This window comes from Prionailurus bengalensis, chromosome B3 (genome assembly GCF_016509475.1).
Source record: "Prionailurus bengalensis isolate Pbe53 chromosome B3, Fcat_Pben_1.1_paternal_pri, whole genome shotgun sequence".
NCBI lineage: Eukaryota > Metazoa > Chordata > Mammalia > Carnivora > Felidae > Prionailurus > Prionailurus bengalensis.
The window spans coordinates 7,683,310-7,706,662 of NC_057355.1; the positions used below are offsets into that span (position 1 = coordinate 7,683,310).

Genomic DNA, 23,353 nt, shown 5'->3' on the forward strand with positions numbered 1-23,353 from the left:
TCGCTTAGCATAATACATTTCTAGCTCCATCCATGTCACTGCAAATGGTAAGATTTCATTCTTTTTGATGGCTGAGTGATAGCCATACCACATCATCTTTATCCATTCATCAGTCGATGGACATTCGGGCTCTTTCTATGGTTTCGCTATTGGTGATAATGCAAGCCAGCTGTTAATGGTACATTCACTATAAATAGGACTTTCTCTAGACTCCTTCACAGAAAGCATCACTTTCTCCACAGGTAGAGAAGAAGATTTGCTGGTGTATGCTTAATGAGCCATAATTATAATGACGGTGAGGACTTAGCCAGTGAATGAATGAATGAATAAGTGAATGAGTTGTTCTTATTTTTCAGGGTGTGGTAGGCTTGGGGCAGGAGTAGATGTAATATAATGCAGTGGTTCTCAGAGGGACCAGCAGCATCAGAATCATCTGAAAAGTTGGTAGAAATGCAAATTGGCAAGACCTTCCCCAAACTTCCTGACTCAGAATCTCTGGGGTGAGGACCAATAATCTAGGTCTATTAAAAATATATATATTTTTTGGAAAAAAAATTTTTAAGACTTTGAACTCTTCATTTTGAAACAGTTTAAGATTTACCCCCAAAAGTAACAAAACAGTACAAAGAACCTCCTTGTACCCATCACCCAGCTTCCCCAAATGTTAGCATCTTACATAAACACAATCCCATGTGCAGAAGCAGGATATTAACACCGACACTGCTATCCATACCATCTACAGACTTTATTCTTTATTTTTGTCCACTGGTGCCCGTTTTTCTCTAGGACCCAAAGCAGGGTCATAACGCTGCACGTAATGCTACGTCACCTTATTCTCTTTCAGTCTCTAGGTTCCTCAGTCTGTCTTTGTCTTTCCTGAGCTGGACACTTTTGAAGAATAGTCACTAGTTATTTTGTGGGCTTCCCCACAGTTTGGGTTTGTCTGCTCTCGTCTCCCAATTAAATATGGGTTAATGCATTTTTTGGCACGAACACCACAGAAACGATGCTGTGTCCTTTCAGGACATCATATCAGAGGGCACATCTATGCTTCTTATTACCGGTGACATTAACTTGGTCGACATCATGTCTGCTACGGTTCTCCACTGCAAAGTGATTTTTTTTATTATTTAAACAAAGTTTTTTTTTTTTTTTTTTTTTTTTTTAATATTTGAGAGAGAGAGAGAGAGAGAGAGAGAGAGAGAGAGGTAGGGAGGGAGACACAGAATCCGAAGCAGGCTCCAGGCTCTGAGCGATCAGCCCGGAACCCGATGCAGGGCTCAAACCTGGGAACCATGAGATCATGGCGTGAGCCGAAGTCAGATGATTAATCGTCTGAGCCACCCGGGCGCCCTGCAAAGTGATTTTTTACTCCCTTTGTAACTAAACGAGTATAATATTTTGAAACTTTGTAAATGTCTTGTTTCTTATCATGCGTTCACACATTAATTTTAGCATTCATTGATGGTTCTTGCCTGAAACGGTTATTAACGGTGGTTATTTGTCAGTGGTAATTTTTCTAATTCTGTCATTCCTTCTGTATTTATTAAGTGGAATTCTACTGTAAGGAAGAGCTTTCTCTTCCTCCCCATTCATTCAGTTATTTATTTATATTGGTATGGACTCATGGGTATTTATTTTGTCCTATGACTTATGATGCATGTAGTTTGCTTGGGCTACCATAAGAGAGTATCACAGACTGGACGGCTTAAACAAGAGACATTTATTTCCTCCCAAGCCTGGAGGTTAGGTGTCCACAGAGTTGATGCCGTCTGAGGCCTCTCTCTTCCTTGGCTTGCAGACAGGTGTCTTCTTTTTTTCTCTTTAATTTTTTTAACGTTTATTTATTTTTGAGAGACAGAGACCGTGCACAAAGTGGGGAGGGACACACAGAGAGAGGGACACACAGAATCCGAAGCAGGCCCAGGCTCTGAGCTGTCAGCACAGAGCCCGACGCAGGGCTTGAACCCATGAACCACGAGATAATGACCTGAGCCGAAGTTGGACGCTCACCCGCCTGAGCCCCCCAGGCACCCGCAGATGGGTGTTTTCTTTCTGTATCTCTACGTGGTCTTCCTTCCATGTGTGGTCTGTGTCCTCATATCCTCTCTTAGAAGGACACCAGCCGTACTGGATTAGCTTCCACCCTAATGACTTTATTTTAACTTAATTACCTCTTTAAAGACCCTGTCTCTCTGTGCAGTCATGTTCTGAAGAACTGGAGATTAGGATCTCAACCATATGGATTTTGGGTGGATATAATTCAGCCCATAACAATCCATGACTGTCTTATTTATATTATTGCTTAAACTGTCCCAAATTTGGTCATTGGAAGCTCCTTCACCTTGGCTCCTGTGTTCTTTTCCTGTGCCCCCATTAACTTGGAGCACTTTCTTACTTTCCAGTACTATGAGATATTCCAGGTACATCTTATGCTTCCTCTGACCCAGGCCTGAAATGATGCATTTCTCCAGGAAGCCCTCATTCCTTTGATTGGAGAAAGATAGTGCTCACGCCCTAGTTGGTCCTATTCCCTGCTAGAATTTGAGAATCTCTGATAGAGTGGTTACGAGCTCAGACTTGGATTTGAATTCAGCTCCTTCTGTGCCCTCTTGGATGAGTGAGATGCGGTTCCTTCCTTAACGTCTGTAAGCTTGTTTCTGTTTCTGTTAAATGGGGATAGTGGTCTCCACCTGCTAGGATGCTTGTAAGGATCGAGCGATGTGTGACATAGAGCATGTAGCTCAGCCCCTGGCTCATAATCAGTGTCTAATAATGATGAGCTTTCACTGTTAGGTGAGCCATTTCTAGAGGCAAAGGTCCAGTAGCACATTTTCGTCCGGGGGTCGGGCAGGGTCATAGAGGGATTCCCAGGAACGTCTCCGGGACCTGCCAGAATAAACTCCACGTGTCAGTTTGAGGATTCAGTCTTGGGGTCATAGCTGCTGGCATTTTCAGGGAAGGTCGGGGGAAGCCCACCCGTGCAGCATTTCTTCTTGGCTCTGAGGTACCACCAACACCCCCAGCACTCTGGGTACCCGAAGGACGGAGCACCGTGGGTGAGACGTTGTGTCTCGTTTTAATTTTCCGTCTCATAGGCCCCAGGTGGGCCGGGCCACCTCCCTCGAAGCCAGGAGCTTTCTCTCTCCTTCCTTCCCACTTGGAAGACCACCTCCTGAAGGGGTTGTGTAGTGTGGAGGAGGGGTGGATATGCCAAGGATTTTAGTTTTCAGTTGCCGGGTGACGGGGGAATCATGGCGAATGGGGGAGGTCGCAGCTATTAGGAAGCTAGAGTGCATCTGTTCTGGGTTTTATTACACTTGTTAATTATCTCTTTGTCTTTTTTGCAGAGAGCACGGATAACTTTGTCTCTAGTAAGTCTGCTTTACTTTCTGCTTTGGAACTGAGTCATTCTGATACTTTCAGTAATTATTGAATCCACCTAGCCCTCTTTCCTATTCCACGGCCACCCCCAGACCCCTGGCAGCTGAGAGCATCTGAGTGAATTGTGAAGGTCAGCCGGAGAGTAGAAATACCTCTTAGGAAGCTCCAGGTGCACACCTCTTGGGCTCTTGGCCTCAGTTTCCCCCAGGGAGTTCTCTGAGGTCTGAGCCTGTTGTGGGTCTCCCTGCCTGGATGGGAAGGAGGGATGTGGGGTTTCATATTCCCGGGTAAGACCCCTGTTGGTCAACCCTGTTCTCGTGGAGAGAACGGGGAGCCTCTACACCTGTGTTCCTCACCTGCTCTGAGGACCCCGGACTCTGGCTGGGACTCACCTTGTGAGTGATTTACAAGCTCTCCTGATAGGCTTGTGTGTCCTCAAGTGGAATTATCGAGGCTCAGTTTATAAGCAGTTTGGGGCTAGGACTAGACAATCCTAAAAGAATGTGGTGTTTTGCTCATGGGCTGTGGCGAAACCTGTATTTATTGCTTTTCCTTTTGTCCCCTGTGGGAGAGCAGCGGGCACTCATTTCTGCCCTGTGTGTGGGCTGAGATAGTGGACAGTCCTACCGAGCGCACCCCTTACTGTTCGGCACAGACGTGAAGATCGTCTGTGATTCCTTTATTTGTCCTTGGTCTGAGAGGACTTGTCATCTCACAGAATGTCCCTCCAGAGATTTCTGAATTGGGGCCGTTTCGTGGCCAGGAGGTGATTTGAGACAGAGGACAAATGGACACTTGGCTTCCCGTCCAGGCTTTGCTGGGAAAAGGTGGTGCCTCCTGGTCAGATGGACCTTCTTGCGTCTTACCCTGAGCTGCCATTGTCCTGACCTCTGCGGTAGGGGAGCGGACACTGGGCTGTTCTTGGAGCGGCGGGCCTCCTGGGTCTTGCTGAGGAGTAAAGAGAGAGAGAGAGAGAGGGAGGGGCACTGGGGAGCCCGGGACAGGAGCAGGAGAGCCCACAACAGAGGGTAGCCGAGCATCAGCACCAGCTGCCATCACCACCAAATGTGCCCAGTGCAGACCCTGGCCGGGATCCCAAACCATTTTTTCTACCCCTTTGTACCTAATAGTTCATGGCCCACGTGGCCCAGGTGACATTACTTGTTCTGGAATGGGGGCAGGGGGATGGCAGTGAGGGTACTTTATTCCTTGCAGAGTTTGCCCTTGAGCTGTCAGCACCAGCCAGGCAGCCAAAGGGGCCTGGTCCCTGGGGACTCCTGCAAAGCCTGAGGAGGTCCTACAGTCAGAGTCTGGCTTGAAGGGGATGTTCTCCAGCAGGAACTCCTGAGGGGTCCTTGCGATTCGGGCGGGGACTGTGGCTGAGACCAGTGAGAGCCAACCTCCTCCTCCTCTTCTGTTTGGTTTTCAGTCTACGATGTGAGCCCCACGCCCATCACTGTGACCCACAAACCGGAGGAAGACACTTTTGGGGTGAGTCACTTTTTGATCAAGGGGAAGGTGGTCACTAAGGAAGTTGTTTTCAGACTTCGTTTTAGTAGCTGACGTTTTACCTTGCTTGGAGCCTGTGTATACAGCAGAGAAAAGAACAAAACTGTGATGAATGACCTCCTTTCAGGTGTTTGAAACCTGCCTTGTTTGATGAGAATAAGTCATTGTTTGAGGAAGTCTTTGAGGATCCGCTGTAGGCCCTAGGGCTCGGAAGAGAACGGTTTGAAAATCCCCGCTCTGTTAGGAGCCTGGATGGGCCTGATTTGAAGGGGACGCTAGCCACACAAGTCTCCTACGAAAGTCGAAGTTGCTCAGAGCGTATCCTTGGGTGTGTTTTTCAAGCCCCCCACCTCCCCTGCCTGACTCTCAGAGCCAGAGATTTCTCTGGGGAGGAGAGCAAAGGGGGCTTTTTTAGAGTCCAGATCTCCTAGAACGTTCTGGATAAGAATATTCTGTAAAGAATGTCAGTGTGAAGGTACAGAGTTTTTTGTTTGTTTGTTTTTTGCTTTTTTTTGTTGTTGTTCATTAAAATAACAAACAGGGGCACCTGAGTGGCCCAGTCGGTTAAGTGTCTGACTCTGGATTTCAGCTCAGGTTATGATCTCACAGTTCATGAGTTCAAGCCCCACCTTGGATTCTGGGCGGGCATTATGGAGCCTGCTTGGGATTCTCTCTTTACCTCTCTCTCTGCCCCTTCCCTGCTTGTGCTCCTTTCTCTCCCTCTCTCTCTTTCGAAATAAATAAACTTAAAAAAAAAACAAAACAAAAAGAAACGACAACAAACAATAGACAAACCCCTCTGAAACCGCCCTTGCACTGCAGATGATGGCTCCCAGATGAGAGGCTGAATCATGGAATGTTCTCTCATCCAGTTGGGGAATTAATTTTCTTTTAATGTGCTGAACGTCTCATGAATTACTGCTTCTAAAGACTTCATTCGAGTCTTTACAAAGTCCTGAATGGGCTGCAGCTGTGCCTGCGGTGGGACCGCTTTCATTTGGGCGCATGTGGGTTTCCCGTGACTGTTCTCAACCGTCTGCTTCTGGCCCCTCCAGGTATCCATAGCTGTTGGACTTGCTGCTTTTGCCTGCGTCCTGTTGGTGGTTCTCTTCATCATGATCAACAAGTACGGTCGACGGTCCAAATTTGGAATGAAGGGTAAGGTGGGATTTTCATTTGCAAGGGTCTCGTGGGGGAACCGTGGTTCCTTTTGATCAAAAGATGCTGTTTTAATTCTCCCTTCGCTCTCCAGGAGGGCCTGTCTGGTAGTGTGCTTAAGTGGTCCTGGTGGAGACGCCTGTCTACACCTTATTATTGGTAGTGATGGATTGGAAGCTGTGTTGGTGTCTGCGGGGGCCAGACTGTGGGCTGCCTGGTTTTGCCGTGATTGCCGGAAGCATCGCATAGCTGGGCTGCTGCGTGAGGGTAGTTTGTGAAGGCCGTTGGTAAGAAAAAGGACTCCTTGTTGGAGTAACTTGGTTTCTCTCTTGCCACACTCGCCTTGGATTTGGGATGAGAAGGTACCAGCACGGCTAGATGTGGGGCGGTGGACCCTGGCTTTGGGAGGTTGCCCGTGCAATGGCATTTTTGCACGTAGCTCTACACAGGGTCCCGGAACGGATGCCAAGATCAACATGGTTGCTGAATCTGCTGGCCAGCTTCCACAACGCCGAGGACTCAGCCCGTTATGGCCAGGGTGGGCTGTGCGCCGAGGCTTTTCCACCAAGGCTCAGGGTGGGGGAGTGGCACAAAAGGGGTTAACACGGTGAATTAGCATCCATCTGCCCAGTCCCAGGGATGGATCAGACCAGATGGCTCCAGGGAGGCTGGGTACCAGTTCTCAAGCAGAAACTTGAATTTCAGGACCTCTTCCTCTCTGGGGTTTCCTTTTATGGCTGGTGTCAGACGAGAGGTAGGTAGGGAAGGATGATGAAAAGGTCCAACAAGCTGGCAGGTTGCTAGCTAGGATCCAGGTCGGGGCTTTCTGGTGGGAGTATGGCATCCACAGAGATGAATTTCTGCAGCTTCTACACATGAACTGGTATCTGTGGTGAGGGTCCTGACCTCGGGACTCTGGGACTGAAGGAGGGCACAAGAATGAGATCTCCAGGGACTGTGGTCCCCTGAACTCATGCACATGTTTGAGTGTACGTGGCGGTGGGGTCGCAGGGGGTTTGGAACGGAACTAGTCCCCCTCTTCTGTTACACTCTCAAAATATCCTGTGACTCCCCCAAAAGCTGAGAATGCTGATACTCAGCAAAAGATACCTATAGAAAAATAGAAAGATGGAAAAGAGGAGGGCAGACTACGGGCTTCTTAGAAGCTCCCTGCCTCTGTACTCTCTTTCCGTTCTTGATTAAGCCGAACAGGTCACAGCGAGGCAAGCCAGGTTTTCTTGAATCATACGAAATATTTTGACCCGGAGAAATACGTGTGCAGGCCAGTTATAAAGAGGGGATGGAAGTTTGACCCAAAGCCCCATGACTTCAGCAAGATCAGACCACTGGGAGGCACCTTGATTGGAGATGCTTCATCCGCGTGTGCTCCCCTGTGCCAGACAGGGCTTCACAGAGGTGGAGGATGAAAAGCACTGAGTGAGCCCCGAGCCTTCGATCTTGGTGTAACCCTCGGGCCCCTGGCTTTGGGGCCCCTGCATAGACTGTTGCTTGTGCAAAGTTTTCCGATCGTGGGAGGAACCTTCTTCCTAGCTGTTTCTCCTTCCACCTGAGAAGACATCAGGGCCTTGACCAAAGGGAAGAATGGGGCATTTCTGCTCCTCGCCGAGGAGGCACACCACCAGCTGAGACCCTGTGACATGCTTGGCAGCACTGAGAGAGCAGATTTTTCCTATTAATTGTCATCCGGTTTCTGGAACAGTGTGTCCCCATGTCGGATGGATTAGGCAGCATCCAGGGCGGTGCCTTCCCCTCAGCTGTCCTCGGAGCCTCTCTCTCAGCCCCTGCTCCCCTCTCCCGGGCTGAGCTGCCTCCTCGGCCCTGGATGGCCCTGGAGAACACGTCCCCATCGGTGGGAGGGGCGTGTCCCCTACTTGAGAGCCAGGCAGCCTGAGGAAGGTAGGCTGTACTTGGAGGCCAGATGTGGGGGTGGGTCCCAGGCTGACCTTGTTGAGGATTAAGCCTGCGTGTCTCTGCTCTCATTACTCCTGATTACTTGGGTTTGGGCCCCATTTTAGGATGAGTGAGTCGATGCCCCAGGCTGCATACACCCTGATCTTTTGTTGCTGGTAGGCATCCCAGTCCGGGAAAGAGCGTGAAGGTGTGGGTACCAGGAGCTCCCCACTCCACCTCTTGATATCCACCCCATGCTCAGCTTTGAATGTTCAAATCTCAGTTAGACTCTGCAGATGCCATTTAATTGCTCGTTGTTTTTAGCAGTTACTTAACCCCTTGCAGCATCTCTTGCCTGATTGGATTGCTGAGTGTTGAGATTCACGTGTAATTGGCATATAAAGGGGGCTCTGGGGCTGTAATTTCCCCCCTTCTTTTCTTTATGTATAAGCCTTTCCTGGCTCCTTTTATTGTCCTTCTAAGAAGGGCCGTCCTCTTGACTCAGTCATGCCCTCCTCCTTTGTCACACGCAGTATTTAGTAAGGATGCTTTTATTCTGTACTAATCCCAGTGCCTTGTCATTCCTTGGCACACACATCATCTGACTGTCCTGCCGGACCAGAAACCACAGATCACTCGGCCCGGGATGCCTGAAAGTTCGCACAATGTCTGACAAATGCTTGTTGAACTTGAAATAGATGACCGTATAGTTAATCATAAAAGAAAGCACAGCGTGTGTGTAACTCAGTAATGGACTAATAAGGGCGACTTTGGCAATTGGAGGTGTCAGGGCAGTGGGAGATAGAGTGGGGATAATGGGGGAAACTCAGAAATAATACCCAGTGTCCACACCTGAGGGCCCGGAACACATTGTGTGGACGAGGCTTTCTTCCTTTTGAGAAATAAGAAAAAATACAGAAATGCGAAGGTTGGTATGACAAATACTCGTATTCTGACCACTCAGAATAAGTAACTTTTACTGTTTTGTTTTTATATTCGCATGTAATGTTTTATTCTTAGGATAAAGGGAGGAGACATTGCTGACCAACGAAATTTGCTTTAGCTCTCGCCTCTGGTCCCATGCCCAAGGCCGAAGGAGTGTCCCCATGGACAGCCACCAACCTGGGCTTCGTGTGTGTCCTTCAGTCCACTGTGTTTCTCCCTCTCCTTGTGTCTCTACCTCTCTTTCTCTGCTGTCTCTGAGCACCTGCCCCCCCCCCCCCTTGACCCTCTCCCCCACCAGCTCACACCCTGCAGGCTGCCTCCACCCCATGGTGATGCAAGTGGCCAGGTTGGCAACGAGTTCATTTTACACTTCTCTGTGTATGTACACATATGCAGATGTATTTTGTTTGTTCTTTTACGGGTCACGAATTGCACCCATAGACATCTAGAAAATGAAAGTGTATATATTTCTTACGTCGATCTTATTAATAAACTTAATTTGGACAAGAGAACTTGTGCCAAAATAGTTTTAACCGGCACGATGAAAGACTATAACACACCCACGAGTGATCACGTACAGTATGTGATATAAACCAATGTATACCGTATACGAGAAAGTATGCACATGCATACATGTGTGGATTTGTGTGTGCATATATGTGTGTACATTTATAAAACACATTGTGTGTGTGTTTAAAGTTTGTTTATTTTGATAGTGTGCACGCATTTGGGGAGGAGAGAGAGAATCCCAAGCAGGCTCCTGTGCTGTCAATGCAGAGCACAACACTGAGCTGGAGCTCATGAGCCGTGAGATCATGACCTGAACCCGAATCCAGAGTCAGACAGTTAACTGACTGAGCCACCCAGGCACCCCAGACACCTCTTTACTTTGATCACCTGCCATCTTGTTCATCAGCACTGGCTTGAGGAAGGGTCACATTCGGGTGGGAGCGCATCTCTTGGAATCACGAAGGTTTTGAAATGATTCTGAGCTAGAGCAGTGGGGGTTTCCTTGGGCTGTTGCTGAAGCCCAGTGTGACTTTAGAGCAGTGGGGGGTGATTGTTTAAGTGTTTGGTGTAGTTTGCTTTGGGAACTGGCCTTCAGAACAGAAGGCGGTGCCCTCCCCCACCCCCAGCAGGGGCAGGGACCTGGAGGCTCCCTGCCGTGCCAGGGTTTAACTCTTGGATTGCTGGATCCTGGGATGGTTGGGAGAGGCAGGGCAAGGGCCATGTACTGGGAGCTAAACATATACAAACATTTCAGTATTTTAACAACTAATTGTATTGTGCCAGTGCATCCTGGGCCTGGAAATGACATGGTTGAGAGTTTACACCAACCTCCCTTTCCCAAAATATTTTTAAACTGGACATCAGAAGACCATGGCTGTGATCTATGGTGCTTAATGGTGTCTGCATTTATGGACGAAGGAGCTGTGGCTCAGAAAAGGAAGTGTTGTGCTCTGGATTCAGGGTGTGGTTAGGCCGAATTGGGTTTAGGACTCCCGGCTCACAGCCCCAACCACTTTTCATGGCCAGGGAATGACCTAACTCCTTGGTCTTGGCCGCCCCATCGTGAACATCCACAGTGCACCTGTCATCTTCATTTCATATGGTTGTTAGAAAAATGATCAAATAAATGATGCACGTGTGTCTTGAAATAGTAAAATAGGTCCTGTAGTTTTCATATAAGGTATCCTAGTTATTTAACAGAGAAAGAAGCAAGTGTGTGGGTTTTTGTAGCCAGTATTTGTCCTCTTCCCTCATGACTACCTTCCAAGTCCTTACACACTTCTAGACCAGGGACGCTGTAGTGGTGTAGTTCATACTGTTTGACTTCCTCTTAACTCCCATCGAAGAGACAGAATACTGGTTTCTTAGAGCTGAAACAAACCTTAGACTTACTAGGTGAATGCCCCCATTGTGCGGGTCAGGAGACAGATCAGAGAAGTGCAGTAACCTGCTGAGTGCACAGCTATCTTAGGACAGCGCTGGCCCTACTTCCCACATACGTGGTGTGTGCAGAGAGCCTGGGAGGGTCCGGGAGATGAACTCGGAGATCAACCCCATTCTTCCAACGCTTTGTCTTTGAATGCTGTCTCACTTAAGTGGGGCTTTCAGCAATGCCTCTTGTTAATCTACTTTTCTCAAGCTGGGGCACACCTGGCCTGGGGGAAAGTTGGGGGCTGATGGGAGAGTCCTGCTTCCCTGGCTAAGGGGACTTCCTGCGTTTCTTTCTGGACGTGTTGGAGACCTCACAACAGGGCAGCGGAAACCGGAAGGCTGGGGAGGAAGGTAGGCTAGCGCTGTTGCTGGGGCTTCCGGTAATACCTCAAGTGCCTCATCAGCCTACGCTTTCCGTTTATCCTAACGGTTGGATGAGTGCTGGTGCCTGTGGATGGGCACTCCAGGACCGTTCCATTGTGAATTAGCGTCCGTTAATAGGTACTTAAAGTAAAGTGGTTGCCTATTTGATGATGATTGGGGGTTATTAACATTCTTTCCATAAACAGATGGTAACTGTCTTCTGAGTGGATTGTAGAATCCTGCCAGAGTCTTGATTTGGAGGGGCTGGCTCCTGCCAAAACATATGGGGGGGGGGGGGTTGGGGCTTGTGTTGAATGGTCTTATTATCCCTCTGGTTAACCTGTTGGTGAAGGGGGATGGTTGGACCTGGAAAGGCATCATTTCTGAGCTGTTTTCTAGCCTTGGAGCATTGCAGCAAGAAGGACTTCTTCCGGCTAGGTGGAGGTGGGGCTGGGGGAGGGCTCTTGGTCTCCTCAGGTTCGATGCTCCAACTGGCATCATTTCTTCCTCAGCTGGGCTAGAGGGTCCGTGTGTCCCCAGCTGTGAGCACACCGCCAGGGAATTGATGTCAGGAGAGTGGTGTGGAGATAGCAGAATTCTGGGACTTATCGGAAGGCCATGTGGACCATAGGTGAGCACGCTGTTGGTGCCACTGAAAGGATAGCTTCTTCTGCCCTGAGAAATGCACCGTCTGACCTCTCTGTAACTGAATCAGAAGCCAAGAGCAGTGCAAGGCAAAAGCGAAACCCGGTAAAGGACCTGGGTTTCCTGACTTCCTCGAATACATTCATCCTTCCTTCTTGCTTATTTTTCTTTGACTTCTTTTTCCATTTCCTCCTCTGAGTTGAGGTATCCCAGGGAGGAAGGAACCTTGGACCATTGCAGTGGTCCTGTACTAGGGATTCCTGGCTCGGGATTCCTGGTGGACAGTGGTTCTTTGAACATAATTTTGAGAGTAGTTTTTGGATTCATTTCCTATATTGTTATCCTAGTTCCTTGTACTCTGCTAACAAACGTTTCTTGCCCTTTCTCTCCTTTTGGGCTCCTCGACAGACCCTTCTACCCCCAAGAACACTCCCAACATCTGCTCAAGTTCTTGTTAAATAGGTTAGGTATGTGGCCAATCTGCAGGCAGGACGTAAAGTAATTGAATCCAGGAGCCTTCTGCTTCTCTTCCTCTGCTTGGACTTCATTGCGAGTTCCTGGCTGCAGATGAAGTCTCACCGCACTTGGTGACTGAATTCTAGGACGTGGTGCCCAGAGCTTCGAGAAGAAGGCTGGGAGGCAGTGTGTGTGTTTTTTTTAGCACGCCTCTGCTGCCCCGTGTTCGTGAGGGTTTTGCGGGTGTGAGGCGAACGGTTCTAGAAGACCCTGCGCCGTCGCCATGGGTCATCTTTGGACTGGGGACTGCTCCGTGCCTCTGTCAGGGCTCCAGAGAACCGGCTGCTCTCTGGTGCCGAGTCTCATATTTGAAAAAGGAAATCCCTGGAGATAGAGTCTGCTACGAAATGTTTTTCCTCTGTCGTTACCTGCTAGTTGGCTGTTCTTGGCAGGGTCCTGTGTCCCGTTCAGTAAGGCCAAGCGTGGCCAGTATGTTTGGCTTCATAGCTAGAGCGATTGCCTGACTCCCTTGATTTTTGGCAGTAAGATACAGTTCTTTTTAATCCATGTTGTTCAAACTGGTTCCCGCAGGGTTAACATCCTTCGACACCTCGGTGTAGAAGTTCTCCGCCTTTTGTCCCATAGGACACATGTGACAGTTGACAGTCACATGCCTTGCACATTCCTGTAGGTGTAAACAGGCTTTTGGACAAACACTGGCCCTCACAGAAGTTTCACACCTAAGAAAAATATATCAGGATATGAGTTAGCCAAAGGGATTTTTTAAAAACTGGGAATAAAGTCAAATCTATACTAATTTTTACTCTTGAAAAATTCACCAATTTTCAGTATTTAATTATTCATCTAGAGTTCCGGTGACACACTTTCTCACCGATCCAGACGTCCTCCTGTATCACGGGACCAGGACGGAAACCAGAATGGGTGGCGGTTGCCAACCTGGACTTTCTCACAGTCTACTTTGTCCAACATGGTTTTGCCCCCCCTCAAAATCAAGTTGCAGCAGAAGCCTCCACCTTCTCGTGGAGCATTCTTTCCGTGTCTGTGTCTCCTGTGCGTCCTAGAGGCTTTCACTTGCCCAGAGGAAGAGTGACCGTGGACTGTAGCTAATGAGAAACTTCCAGCCAGCCCTGTGTTTATGCAGTCTGTTCTCCCGTGAACTGCAGAAGGCTTTGGGGTGTCCGGAGGTCCGCCCTCCAGACCACAGGCAGTAGAGCAAAGAGATCAAAACAACTGTTGATCGGGAAACACGCTTTTGGACAAGGGGAGAAAAACCACACGCGGTAAACAGTAACAAACCAGCCAACTGCTGCAGATCCCCGGCCACCGTTCCTTCTCCCTCCCCTGCCCTTCGCGCAGCGCGTCCATCATGGGGGTGAGCCGCATGGGGTGACAGAGCGGTGTGCTGCAGAGGGAATGGTGTCCTCTGTCCAGCTGTGGCTCAGGGACCAGGTGAGTCCGCTGCCCGCTCCGGCCCCAAGCTTCGAGAGGAGAGGAAGAGGAACCTCTGGTCGGCCTGGTCTCTTCCTGGTTCTTTCACACAGAGGGTTAACAGCATACTCTTCTCCCTTCCTCGATACCCTAGTACATTTAGAGAGAGATTCCCCAAATCACCCTGGTACAAGCCCCTGTATTCTTTTCTCTTGTATTAAGTCTGCTTCCGTAAGCCAGAAGGGATTTGCTGGCATCCCCGTACCAGCCTCACTAGCTTCCCCCTTGACAGGATTGGCTCCCTAATTGGTGGGACCCAGTGCAAGATGTTCAAAAAGCATTAGAATTTCAAGGCGGCTACAGTAGAGCTTTCTGCCCCAAGCGCGGGGCTTTCCTGAGCATGGAGTCGGGGTGCAGGCCCGTGAAGCCAGCTTTGCTCCCCGAATGCAGGCCCTAGTGACTTTATCTTTCCTTGAATGGTGTTGAAGAAAACATATTTCTGTGCTTCCTTTTTCCAGAGTGGCTGGGATTTGGGGTAAAAGAGAAGAATATTAGCTGATTTTTCTTTTCTTTTTTTTTTTTAAAGTTTGTTTATTTATTTTGAGAGAGAGATTGAGAAGGGAAGAGGGACAGAGAGAGAGAGGGAGAGAATCCCAAGCAGGCTCGGCACTGTCTGCACCGAGCCCAACACGGGGGTCGAACCCACGAACTGCGAAATCGTGACCCGAGCCAAAATCCAGAGTCAGACGCTTAACCCACTGAGCCACCCAGGCACACCCTTTTCACTTCTAACATAGCAGGGAGAGAGAATGGGAGGCGATGAACATACGTTGAGTACTTCCTGTGTACCAAATGCCTACTGTATCTTACAAATCGTCTTCAGAGGTAGCTATCCTCCCGTTCTGAGGATAAGAAATCTTCTCAGAATGGCTGGCTTACCCAACATCATGTGACCGGGAGGTAGGAAGACCAGGTGTTAAATGAGGTCACTTCAATCTGTGGTTCTCAATCTTAGCTGGACATTCCAATCACCGAGTGAAATTACATAAATCCCTCAGCCCAGGCTGCACCTCAGACCCATTAAATCAGAACCCAGAGGTGAACACCAGGCACAGGCACGCTTTTTGGATTTCACTTGTGCGGCCAAGGTGGAGAACCAGTGGTGTCCGGGTCCAAGATGCAGTCGTCTATTTCACTTGCTGCTGGCTCTGTGTGCTGTCTACGGACCGGCTGATCTGATCACTTGGGAGCTTGTTAGATGTGCAGATGCCTGGGATTTGCCCCACACCCACTGGGTCAGAACCGGGAGTGAAGCAGGGGACAAACAGTCTCTCCAGGCATTCTGGTGTTCACTGAGTTTAGGAACCATGCTCTTAGACTTGTCGAGAAATAACGGGTGATAATACCGCCAGCCTTTCTCAGACTCTCCTGTGCGAATGAACCTTGGTGGTGAGATGCTGGGGATCCTGTGAAAATGAAGATTCTTTTTTTTTTTTTTAATGTTTATTTATTTTGAGAGAGAGAGAGAGAGAGAGAATGAGTGAGGCAGCAGGGGAGGGGCAGAGAAAGAGGGAGAGAGAGAATCCCAAGCATGTTCCACGCTGTCAGCACAGTGCCCAACGTGGGGCTTGAACTCACGGACCATATGATTATGACCTGAGCCGAAATCAAGAGTCAGACGTTTAACCTACTGAGCCATCCAGGTGCCCTGAAAATGCAGATTCTGATTAATCGGGCCTAGAGAAGTGTTGAGAGTCTGCATTTTTGAGATGCTTCCAGAGACAGCTCTGTGGCCTGTACTTCTAGGGACTTAGGCCCATACAAGGGACTAAAAGCCACTGGGGAAAACCTCAGGCCTGTGACCTGGGACTTAGGTCCCATCTCTGTTTTCCATTTCATCCTGTGGGCCTTTACCAATGCTAGCCAACCTCTGAGGCTTACTCTCTTGGCTGGAGTAATGCGACAGAAAGACTACAAAATCTAACCAACACAGGCACGCCTCATTTTATCATGCTCCACACAGATCCTGCATATTTTTTTGCAGATTGAAGGTTTGTGGTAACCTTCACATCAAACAAGCCTACCAATGCCATTTTTCCAATGGGGTTTTCCCACTTTATGTCTCTGTTGTCACGTTTTGGTAATTCTCACAGTATTTCAGGCATTTTTGTGATTATATTTGATTTGGTAACTTGTGATTGGTCATTATGACTCCCTGAGAACTCAGATGAAGGTTAGCATGTTTTATCCATAAAATACTTTTTAATTTCGGTATATACATTATTAGACATTGTACTATTGCCCACTATAGTGTAGCGTAAACATAACTTTTCTATGCACTGGGGAACCAGAACATTAATTTGACTCACTTTATTGCTGTTTGCACATTGTTGCAGCGGTCTGGAACTGAACCCGCAGTATCTCTGAGGCGTACCTGCACTTTTTTTTTCCCTTAAGTTTGTTTCTTTTGAGAGAGAGAGAACACAAGCGGGGGAGGAACAGAGAGAGAGGGGGAGAGAGAATCCCAAGCAGGTTCCACACCATCAACGCAGAGCCCGACGCGGGGCTGGAACTCACGGACTGTGAGATCATGACCTGAGCTGAAGTCAAGAGCCCAACGTTTAACTGACTGAGCCCCCCAGGCACCCCTGAGGTGTGCCTGTGCTCCTAGGGCATTTCAGTGTTCCCCTGTTCGGGTAAATCAGCTTCTCATGTTTCCTAGGGCAGTTTCTGTACTGGCTTCCCTGGTTCAAACCAAACTGCCACCTCGTTCCATGCAGAGGTGCTTGTGAGGCCTGCTGCCACATCCACTTATCTCCATGACAGGTGCGAGGTCAGTTGCCACCGATGTCCCCTTTGACGAGGGCCTGGGGCAGGGCCCCCAAGAGGCCAGTGGTCAGTTGGCAGGCTGGTGTTCCCAGCCCAGGGTTCCTCTCCTCTTCTAGAAGCTTGTGTGTCCTGTTTGCTCCTCCTCCCACGGCTGATCTTGAGTGCGGTGCTGGGTGCTACACGAGACGGGAGAAGCTTGGACTGGCAGGCCCCGTACTGGGTCAGGGTAGGGCCATCGGGGGAGGAGGCCCCATGGGTTCAGTGGGTGCTCGCCCAGGCTGCCTGCTGGAGGCTGGACTTGGCTTCTCCTCCATCCTGCTGCTCCAGGAGTCCATATTTGCACAGGATGCCTGGCCTGCCCTCCAGTTCACTGCGGAATAACAATTGCATATCGTTGGCCAAAGACTGGAACAGTTTTTTTTTTTTTTTTCCCACCAGTCCCAGAAATGCCAAGCTTGTCTACCTGACAGGCATCCTGAATTCAAAGGGGCCTCTGTGCTGTAGCAGCCATGCAGACCTGTTCCAGGCAGGGGAGAAGAATGCCAGTGTCTGTCCGTCTGCCAGCAGGGCCTGACACGAAGCCCCAAGGAGGGCGCCTGAATGGTTCTAGGAACCGCTTTTCAGAGTGACTCCTTCCAAATAAGTGGAGTTTGGGGCAGATTGGCCTTGGACCAGTGGAGGGGGTGCCGAGGGGCACCCCATTGTTGGCTCGGCCTCTAGGAAGAGCAGTCAGGGGTTGAGTGCTTTTATTAGCCGTTACTGGTGGAAATGGCTCCAGCAGCACCAGCCCCCGCCCGGGCTTGCTTCGTGGGGGCGAAATGCCTGCCCGATCTGGCTCCGTGTGGGGCGTGCGGACTTCCGAAGAGAAGCACGAGCAGAAATTAGGACCATTTAAGAAAATGGGGAAGTGGATGCACACGTCTGCTGTTGTTGAGCATGTGGATTGGGGGCAGCCATTCTGGAAGGTGGCCTGGCGTTTTCATTAAAAGGCTAAAATCACGAGAGGCCCACGTCCGAGTAATTCCACTTCTGAGAATTTAACCGACGGTAATCCCCACAAACGGCCACCCGCATTTACGTGTGTGGACCTTCGTTCCACTGTGACTGCCACAGTCAACCAGACAGAGTGAGAATTGCTTAAGCGTCTAGCGACAAGTGGCCAGTTAAGCACATTGGGATCCACGCCTATGATGGAATTCAATGCAGACATTTAAGAAAGACAGTTTTCGAAAGTAGATTTTGAATATTTCTCAAAGTATATACATGCAAATAGTAAGAAAGCCCAGTAGCACAGAAGATAGCATCGTGACAAGTATCAGTCTCTGCCTGATTTTCTGCTGCTGGAGTCGCCACTGTGAGGGGTTCTGGCATACCCTTCCAGAGATAGTCAGTGCTGTGCCAGGATAGATGTTTCCCCCACTACTTTTATACAGACGTCAGCGTGTATTTTTTTTTTTAACGTTTATTTATTTATTTATTTTTTCAACGTTTTTTATTTATTTTTGGGACAGAGAGAGACAGAGCATGAATGGGGGAGGGGCAGAGAGAGAGGGAGACACAGAATCGGAAACAGGCTCCAGGCTCTGAGCCATCAGCCCAGAGCCCGACGCGGGGCTCGAACTCACGGACCGCGAGATCGTGACCTGGCTGAAGTCGGACGCTTAACCGACTGCGCCACCCAGGCGCCCCAAACGTTTATTTATTTTTTGAGAGAGAGAGACACAGCATGAACGGGCGAGGGTCAGAGAGAGAGAGGGAGACACAGAATCCTAAGCAGGCTCCAGGCTCTGAGCCGTCAGCACAGAGCCTGATGCGGGGCTCGAACCCACAAACCGTGAGATCATGACCTGAGCCAAAGTCGGACGCTTAATCGACTGTTTTGCACCATGTTATTTTTGCCAACAGTCTCTCCTTGGGATCCTTCCATATCAGCTCAGTGTCCTTTCTCCAGCTCAAATCATCTACTGTGTCCTTTTTTTTTTTTTTCCCCTTTTTTCCAGCTTTATTAAGATATAGTTGATGTATAACGTTGTGTAAGTTTAAGGTGCACGGTATGATCATTTGATGCGTGAATATATTTACTGTGTTCCTTTTTTTTTTTTTTTTACAGGTACATATTTAAAAAAAAAATGATACTTTAAAGCAATATTTGTTGACCTGAAAAAGTTAACAGTTCATTTCTAAGTGAGTAAAGACTGCAAGCAGGTTTCTCATTGTGTTTTTCCCCTAAAATAAAGGGGAAGTATTTTCACATAGATACCTAGGAAAAATACACCCGGAGCATATAGTTAGATCAGAATGGAAACAGTAGTTATTTTTGGATGGTGGGATTATGGATGCTTTTTTATTTCATTTTCTGTGATTTTTGTTTTCTTTGTCTTCCAAGTATTCTGCACTGAACCTTAAAACAAAAGGAAGCAGGAAGCTGCTTGGGGGGAAGGCTGCACTCCTTTACTGGAGGCAGAGTGCTGACTCACTCCCCACCGAGGCTCCATCTGCCCCTTCAAGGGGACATCGTGGGCTCTGGTGTCACTTAGGATTACTGACTGCACAGACCAGGGCTCCTTCCAGTGTGCATCAGAATCCTTGATGGTGGTGGGGACTGATGAAAATGCAGATTTCCTGGGCCACATCTCCTGAATCCAGTATTGTGCTGCTAGGTCCTAGGAATCTCTATTCTTAGAAAAACACCCTGAGTGATTATGGTGCTCATTAATGTTTGGAAACTTTATTGTAATCAGAAATTGGCAAACTTCTTCTTCTTCTTCATTTTTTTTTTTTTTAATAAAAAGGCCAGATAGTAAATATTTTAGACTTTGCTGGCCATATGGTTTGTGTTGCAATCGCTCAAACTCTGCTGTTGTAGCAGGAGAACAGCCATAGACAACATGCAAATGAATGGGCTTGGCTGTGTTCCAATAAAACTTTATTTACAAAATAAATAAGGCCCTCATTTCAGACCCCTGACGTAGGTTGACAGGGGACTCTAAAATTAATCAGAAGATGGGAGAGCTTTCCAAGAGCTCCTTCTATTTGAAGAAGCAGGTCATATTATAGTGACCATTAATAAAGTGCTTATTATATGCCAGACACTTTTCAGACACAGGTGAAACCTTAAAACAACTCTGCATGGTAGCTATTATCCGTATTATCCCGCCAAGGCAGTTGAAGAGATGAAGTGATTATTAGCCCAAGATCACATCGTTAGTGATGGCAGGTTTGCTTGAATGCAAAGCCGAAGAGTATGAAGGTTGTAGTGTGACAGTCCAGTTTCTCTCCAGGCTTTGGGGAAGAATAATTTCAAAACCTGTTCCCAGGAGATCCGGTGTCCCCACGTGTCTCTAAGCTCCCAAGCCAAGGAGGAGTAGCCATGGCCCAGCACTTGATGGTGGTGCAAGTCCTAGGATCCTTCTGCGCCTCAGCCGAGGGGGTCCTGAGCTCTCCTGGGGTCTCCAGGCCCTGTGGGCATCGGGAGACTTTCTTGTGGCCTTCCTGTGATGATTGCTCGAGGTTCCAGGTGGCCAACGTTTTCCCCACTTGGAGCCCATGGAGATAAGCTTGCACCCCACCCATCTAAGGTGGGTCTGAGCTAGAGTGGCAATGTTTGGCTGTCCTCCGGGCTATTTCTTCCCTCCTCACTTTTCCCCACCCCAGCCTGCCTGAGCCTCAGCCACCTCGCTGACTCCAGGGGAAGGAAGCAAAAGCCCCTCAGCTGGGGACTCGGCTTGGCTCTGAGCCTGGTGGTTCAGCCTGATGGCTCTGCCAGGCAGCGATGTGGGTGGGTCAGAACCTGCTGAGAATACCAAGAGCCTGGTTGGCCTTAAGACGTGGCTTCATGACGTGAAACCTTGCAGGCTTGGCTTCCTCATCGAATTAGCTTCAATCATTTACATAGAACAGGAACCAGAACGTAGAATCCAAGACCCGGAGCAGAGTAACTGCTCAACCAAACAGTAGCTAATTATACAGTCATTGTCATCATTCTGACAGCCTTCCTCTGAGGTTGACACGATCATCCCATTTGCTACAGATGAGAAGGCTGGGATTCTGGCAGGTCAGTAGTAGGGTCATTGGTCATGTCTGACTCCAAAGCTGTGTGCTCTTGGTCCATTTAAAGTCAGAATGGAAAGGGCTCAGGGCTGCTGGGAGCCATGGTGATTCCCAGCCTGAGAAGCTGCAGGAAGCCCTTGACAGACCCTTCACAGGGTCTTTACTTGTCTCCATCATCTGAGCGCCTCCTGCCTGCTCACAGACCAGTGGCAAACGCCCCACACTAACAGTCAATAAGTTATCCTGTGTCAGGTAGACACTGGGATGCAGGCCAATGGGGGCCCTTTTTGGTGCTGGTTCTGGCCCTTTAATCCCTGCCCCCCACTCCTTCCTGCTCTGTCTTCCTGCTTCTCTCCACAATGACTCCCAAAACCCACATAGCACACTCCGGCAGAAACCCCATTTCCAGATGCCACCAAGGGGCTTGGCTCAGGTTCAGAGATGTGGCTGAGACAGGTAAGAACCAGCAGCCTCGGCCAGCGTACCCCAAACCATGCTCGGGGGTGGCCTCCCTCCCCTGTCACTTGTATCTCAGCGAACTGTCCTGTGAGCCAGAGATTTAAGGGTCATTCATTCTCGACGTGTATCTCTCCTCTGCCAGTCCCCACCCCTCTACCTGCGCCTGCTCTGGTGCAGCCCCCGTCTTGTGGCTGTTGTTTCCCAAATAGCTCTGGGAGCTGCCCCCTCTGTCTTTGCATGCTGCCAGCCCTCCATTCCAGGCTCCCCGGTACGTGCCCCACACTGCAAAGCTGCAGAGCCACACTGAGCGGTGGAGATTTGCTTGTGTCTCCTTCCGTGTCCAGAAATTCCAGGCTTCCCCCTGCTCTTACCAGAAGTGCCGATGCTTCTGGCGGGGTGTGGTGGGCCCAGCCTCATCTTGCTGCAGGATTTCCACTGTTTGCCCCTGGGGACTTTCCTCTGCCCCCGCACTGTTCCATGCTCCCCGAGACTGCAGTCTGCCTGGACTGCCTTGTCCCAGGAGGCCTGCCTTGGCCACCCCGAGCGGGGGACGGTGCACCCGTGACTGGCCTTTGTAGCCCCATGCACCTTCCTTCTGTATCACCTTGCACAGTCATCGAAGGCGTGTTTGGTGAATGCTTGCCTCTCCCGGGAGACTTGTTGGGCTTGTGCACCCCGCATTATTAATACCGTCTGACAGATGGGTGCACGAGCGTCCTCTGACCACCTTGGGCTCTGCACCTAAAGGGCCGGACTGGAGCTCCTCCCGGATCACCAGCACCCCCGTGGTTTTGTTACTACTGTGATGGGGAGTGTGATCTGGGGGCATTTCTTTCGATGCCTGTTGATTACCAGTGAGACGCAGGTGGGGATATTCTCTTCCCAGGCATTGTGTCCCTCCTCCCACCCCCAGGGTGTCCCCCGCACGGGCAGACGCTAGGATGGAACGCCTTTCCCTGAGATGACCCGGTGTTTAAGTGACCCTCCTTCTCCCTCAGTGTCTCTTCCTTTCCCCCGCAGCCTGTGCTGCATTGGACCACCCGTCCGACTGACTCTTGTGTTCACACCACCTGTCCGGCTTCTTCTTGTGTTCACACCAGTGCGGTTTCTTCCCTGGCGTGCTCCTGGTGCACATTATGGCAGAGAGTCAGATGGGCCTGGGGTCGAGTCTGGGGGCTGCTGCTGGGAGGCCGTGGCACTTACGGCAACTTATTAACTATCCTGAGCTTCTGCCTCCCCAGTTAATGAATGCTTTAGGTGTATATAAAGCTATTCACTTGGTCCCTGGCCATGTAGTAGTCCCTCAATTAAGTAGCGAGGGGAGAAATATTACGACTGTGGCTGCATTCAGATAACGCTGCGGGTAATCCACAGGTCCTCTTAGGGCTGTGGTTTGCAGCCTCGGTCCTACCTTAGCATCACCTGGGGATCTCTTAAATTCCAGTGGCCGGGCCCGACTGGCGAAGTCAGGTTCCCAGTGGCCTCCCCAGCCTCCTTCCTACTTAGCACGCACCCTTTGGGAGATGGGAGGGAAAGCTCTCATTTATTGGGTCCCTACTGTGTGTCAGGCACTGTGCCTGGCACTGTGTCTACATGTTCTCCTCTTGTTTTCACTGCCAACTTGTGATACACGAATTACTGTCCCTGTTTCTTCTGTGACCTCCAGGAAGGATGAGTGTACTCGGTCAATGTCAGGCATCGGCTGACTTAAGGGCGAAGGATGGAGAGAGGAGTGTGGGGCTGGGGTACCGTCCTTTCGCTCAGGTCGCTTTCTCCCCTCCTACCTGTGCGAGGTGCTTGCCCTCCTTCCGCAAGGTGGCCGGCTGAGCACCCCGGTTTCCATTCCCCCGCTCTGTGCCTCCGCGCAGGGGCCGGCTGCCACACCTGTCCACCTGCAGTGTTTAATGGCCCAGCCCGCTTGCTGCTCTTCGGGGCCCTCACCAGTCATCTGCCACCTGTTCTTCCATGTGCGGTCGGTCGTGCTGTTTGCTTAACGGAGAGATTTAAGCGCCTCACAAAGGCTCCCCGTGGATGAGGGGAGAAGCATTCGCTGACTGGAAATGGGAGCATTGTTGTTGTTCTGTGTTTTATTGCCATTCATTTCCAGGCCCTCTGTGGGGCTGGGGAGAAGTGAGGGGTGGGCTGGGCACAGAGAGGGAGGGGCTCCTTCTTGCCTGACAGCACAGGTGGATCAGAGGGGGAATTCTGTAGGTCAGAGCATCTCAGACTTTATTGTGCACAGACAGCACTCAGG

At 49.7% G+C, this 23,353-nt stretch overlaps 1 protein-coding gene across 4 annotated transcripts in view; it reads left to right on the forward strand.

Annotated features, from left to right (window-relative positions):
• NTRK3 (neurotrophic receptor tyrosine kinase 3) overlaps window positions 1-23,353 on the forward strand; it is a 398,764-nt gene that overhangs the window by 130,845 nt on the left and 244,566 nt on the right. For all 4 annotated transcript variants that reach the window (XM_043554722.1, XM_043554724.1, XM_043554725.1 and 1 more), the window contains 3 exons: window positions 3,351-3,374; window positions 4,814-4,875; window positions 5,949-6,051. In XM_043554722.1, the coding sequence (XP_043410657.1) occupies window positions 3,351-3,374; window positions 4,814-4,875; window positions 5,949-6,051 (189 nt within the window). The remainder of the gene's footprint in view (window positions 1-3,350; window positions 3,375-4,813; window positions 4,876-5,948; window positions 6,052-23,353) is intronic.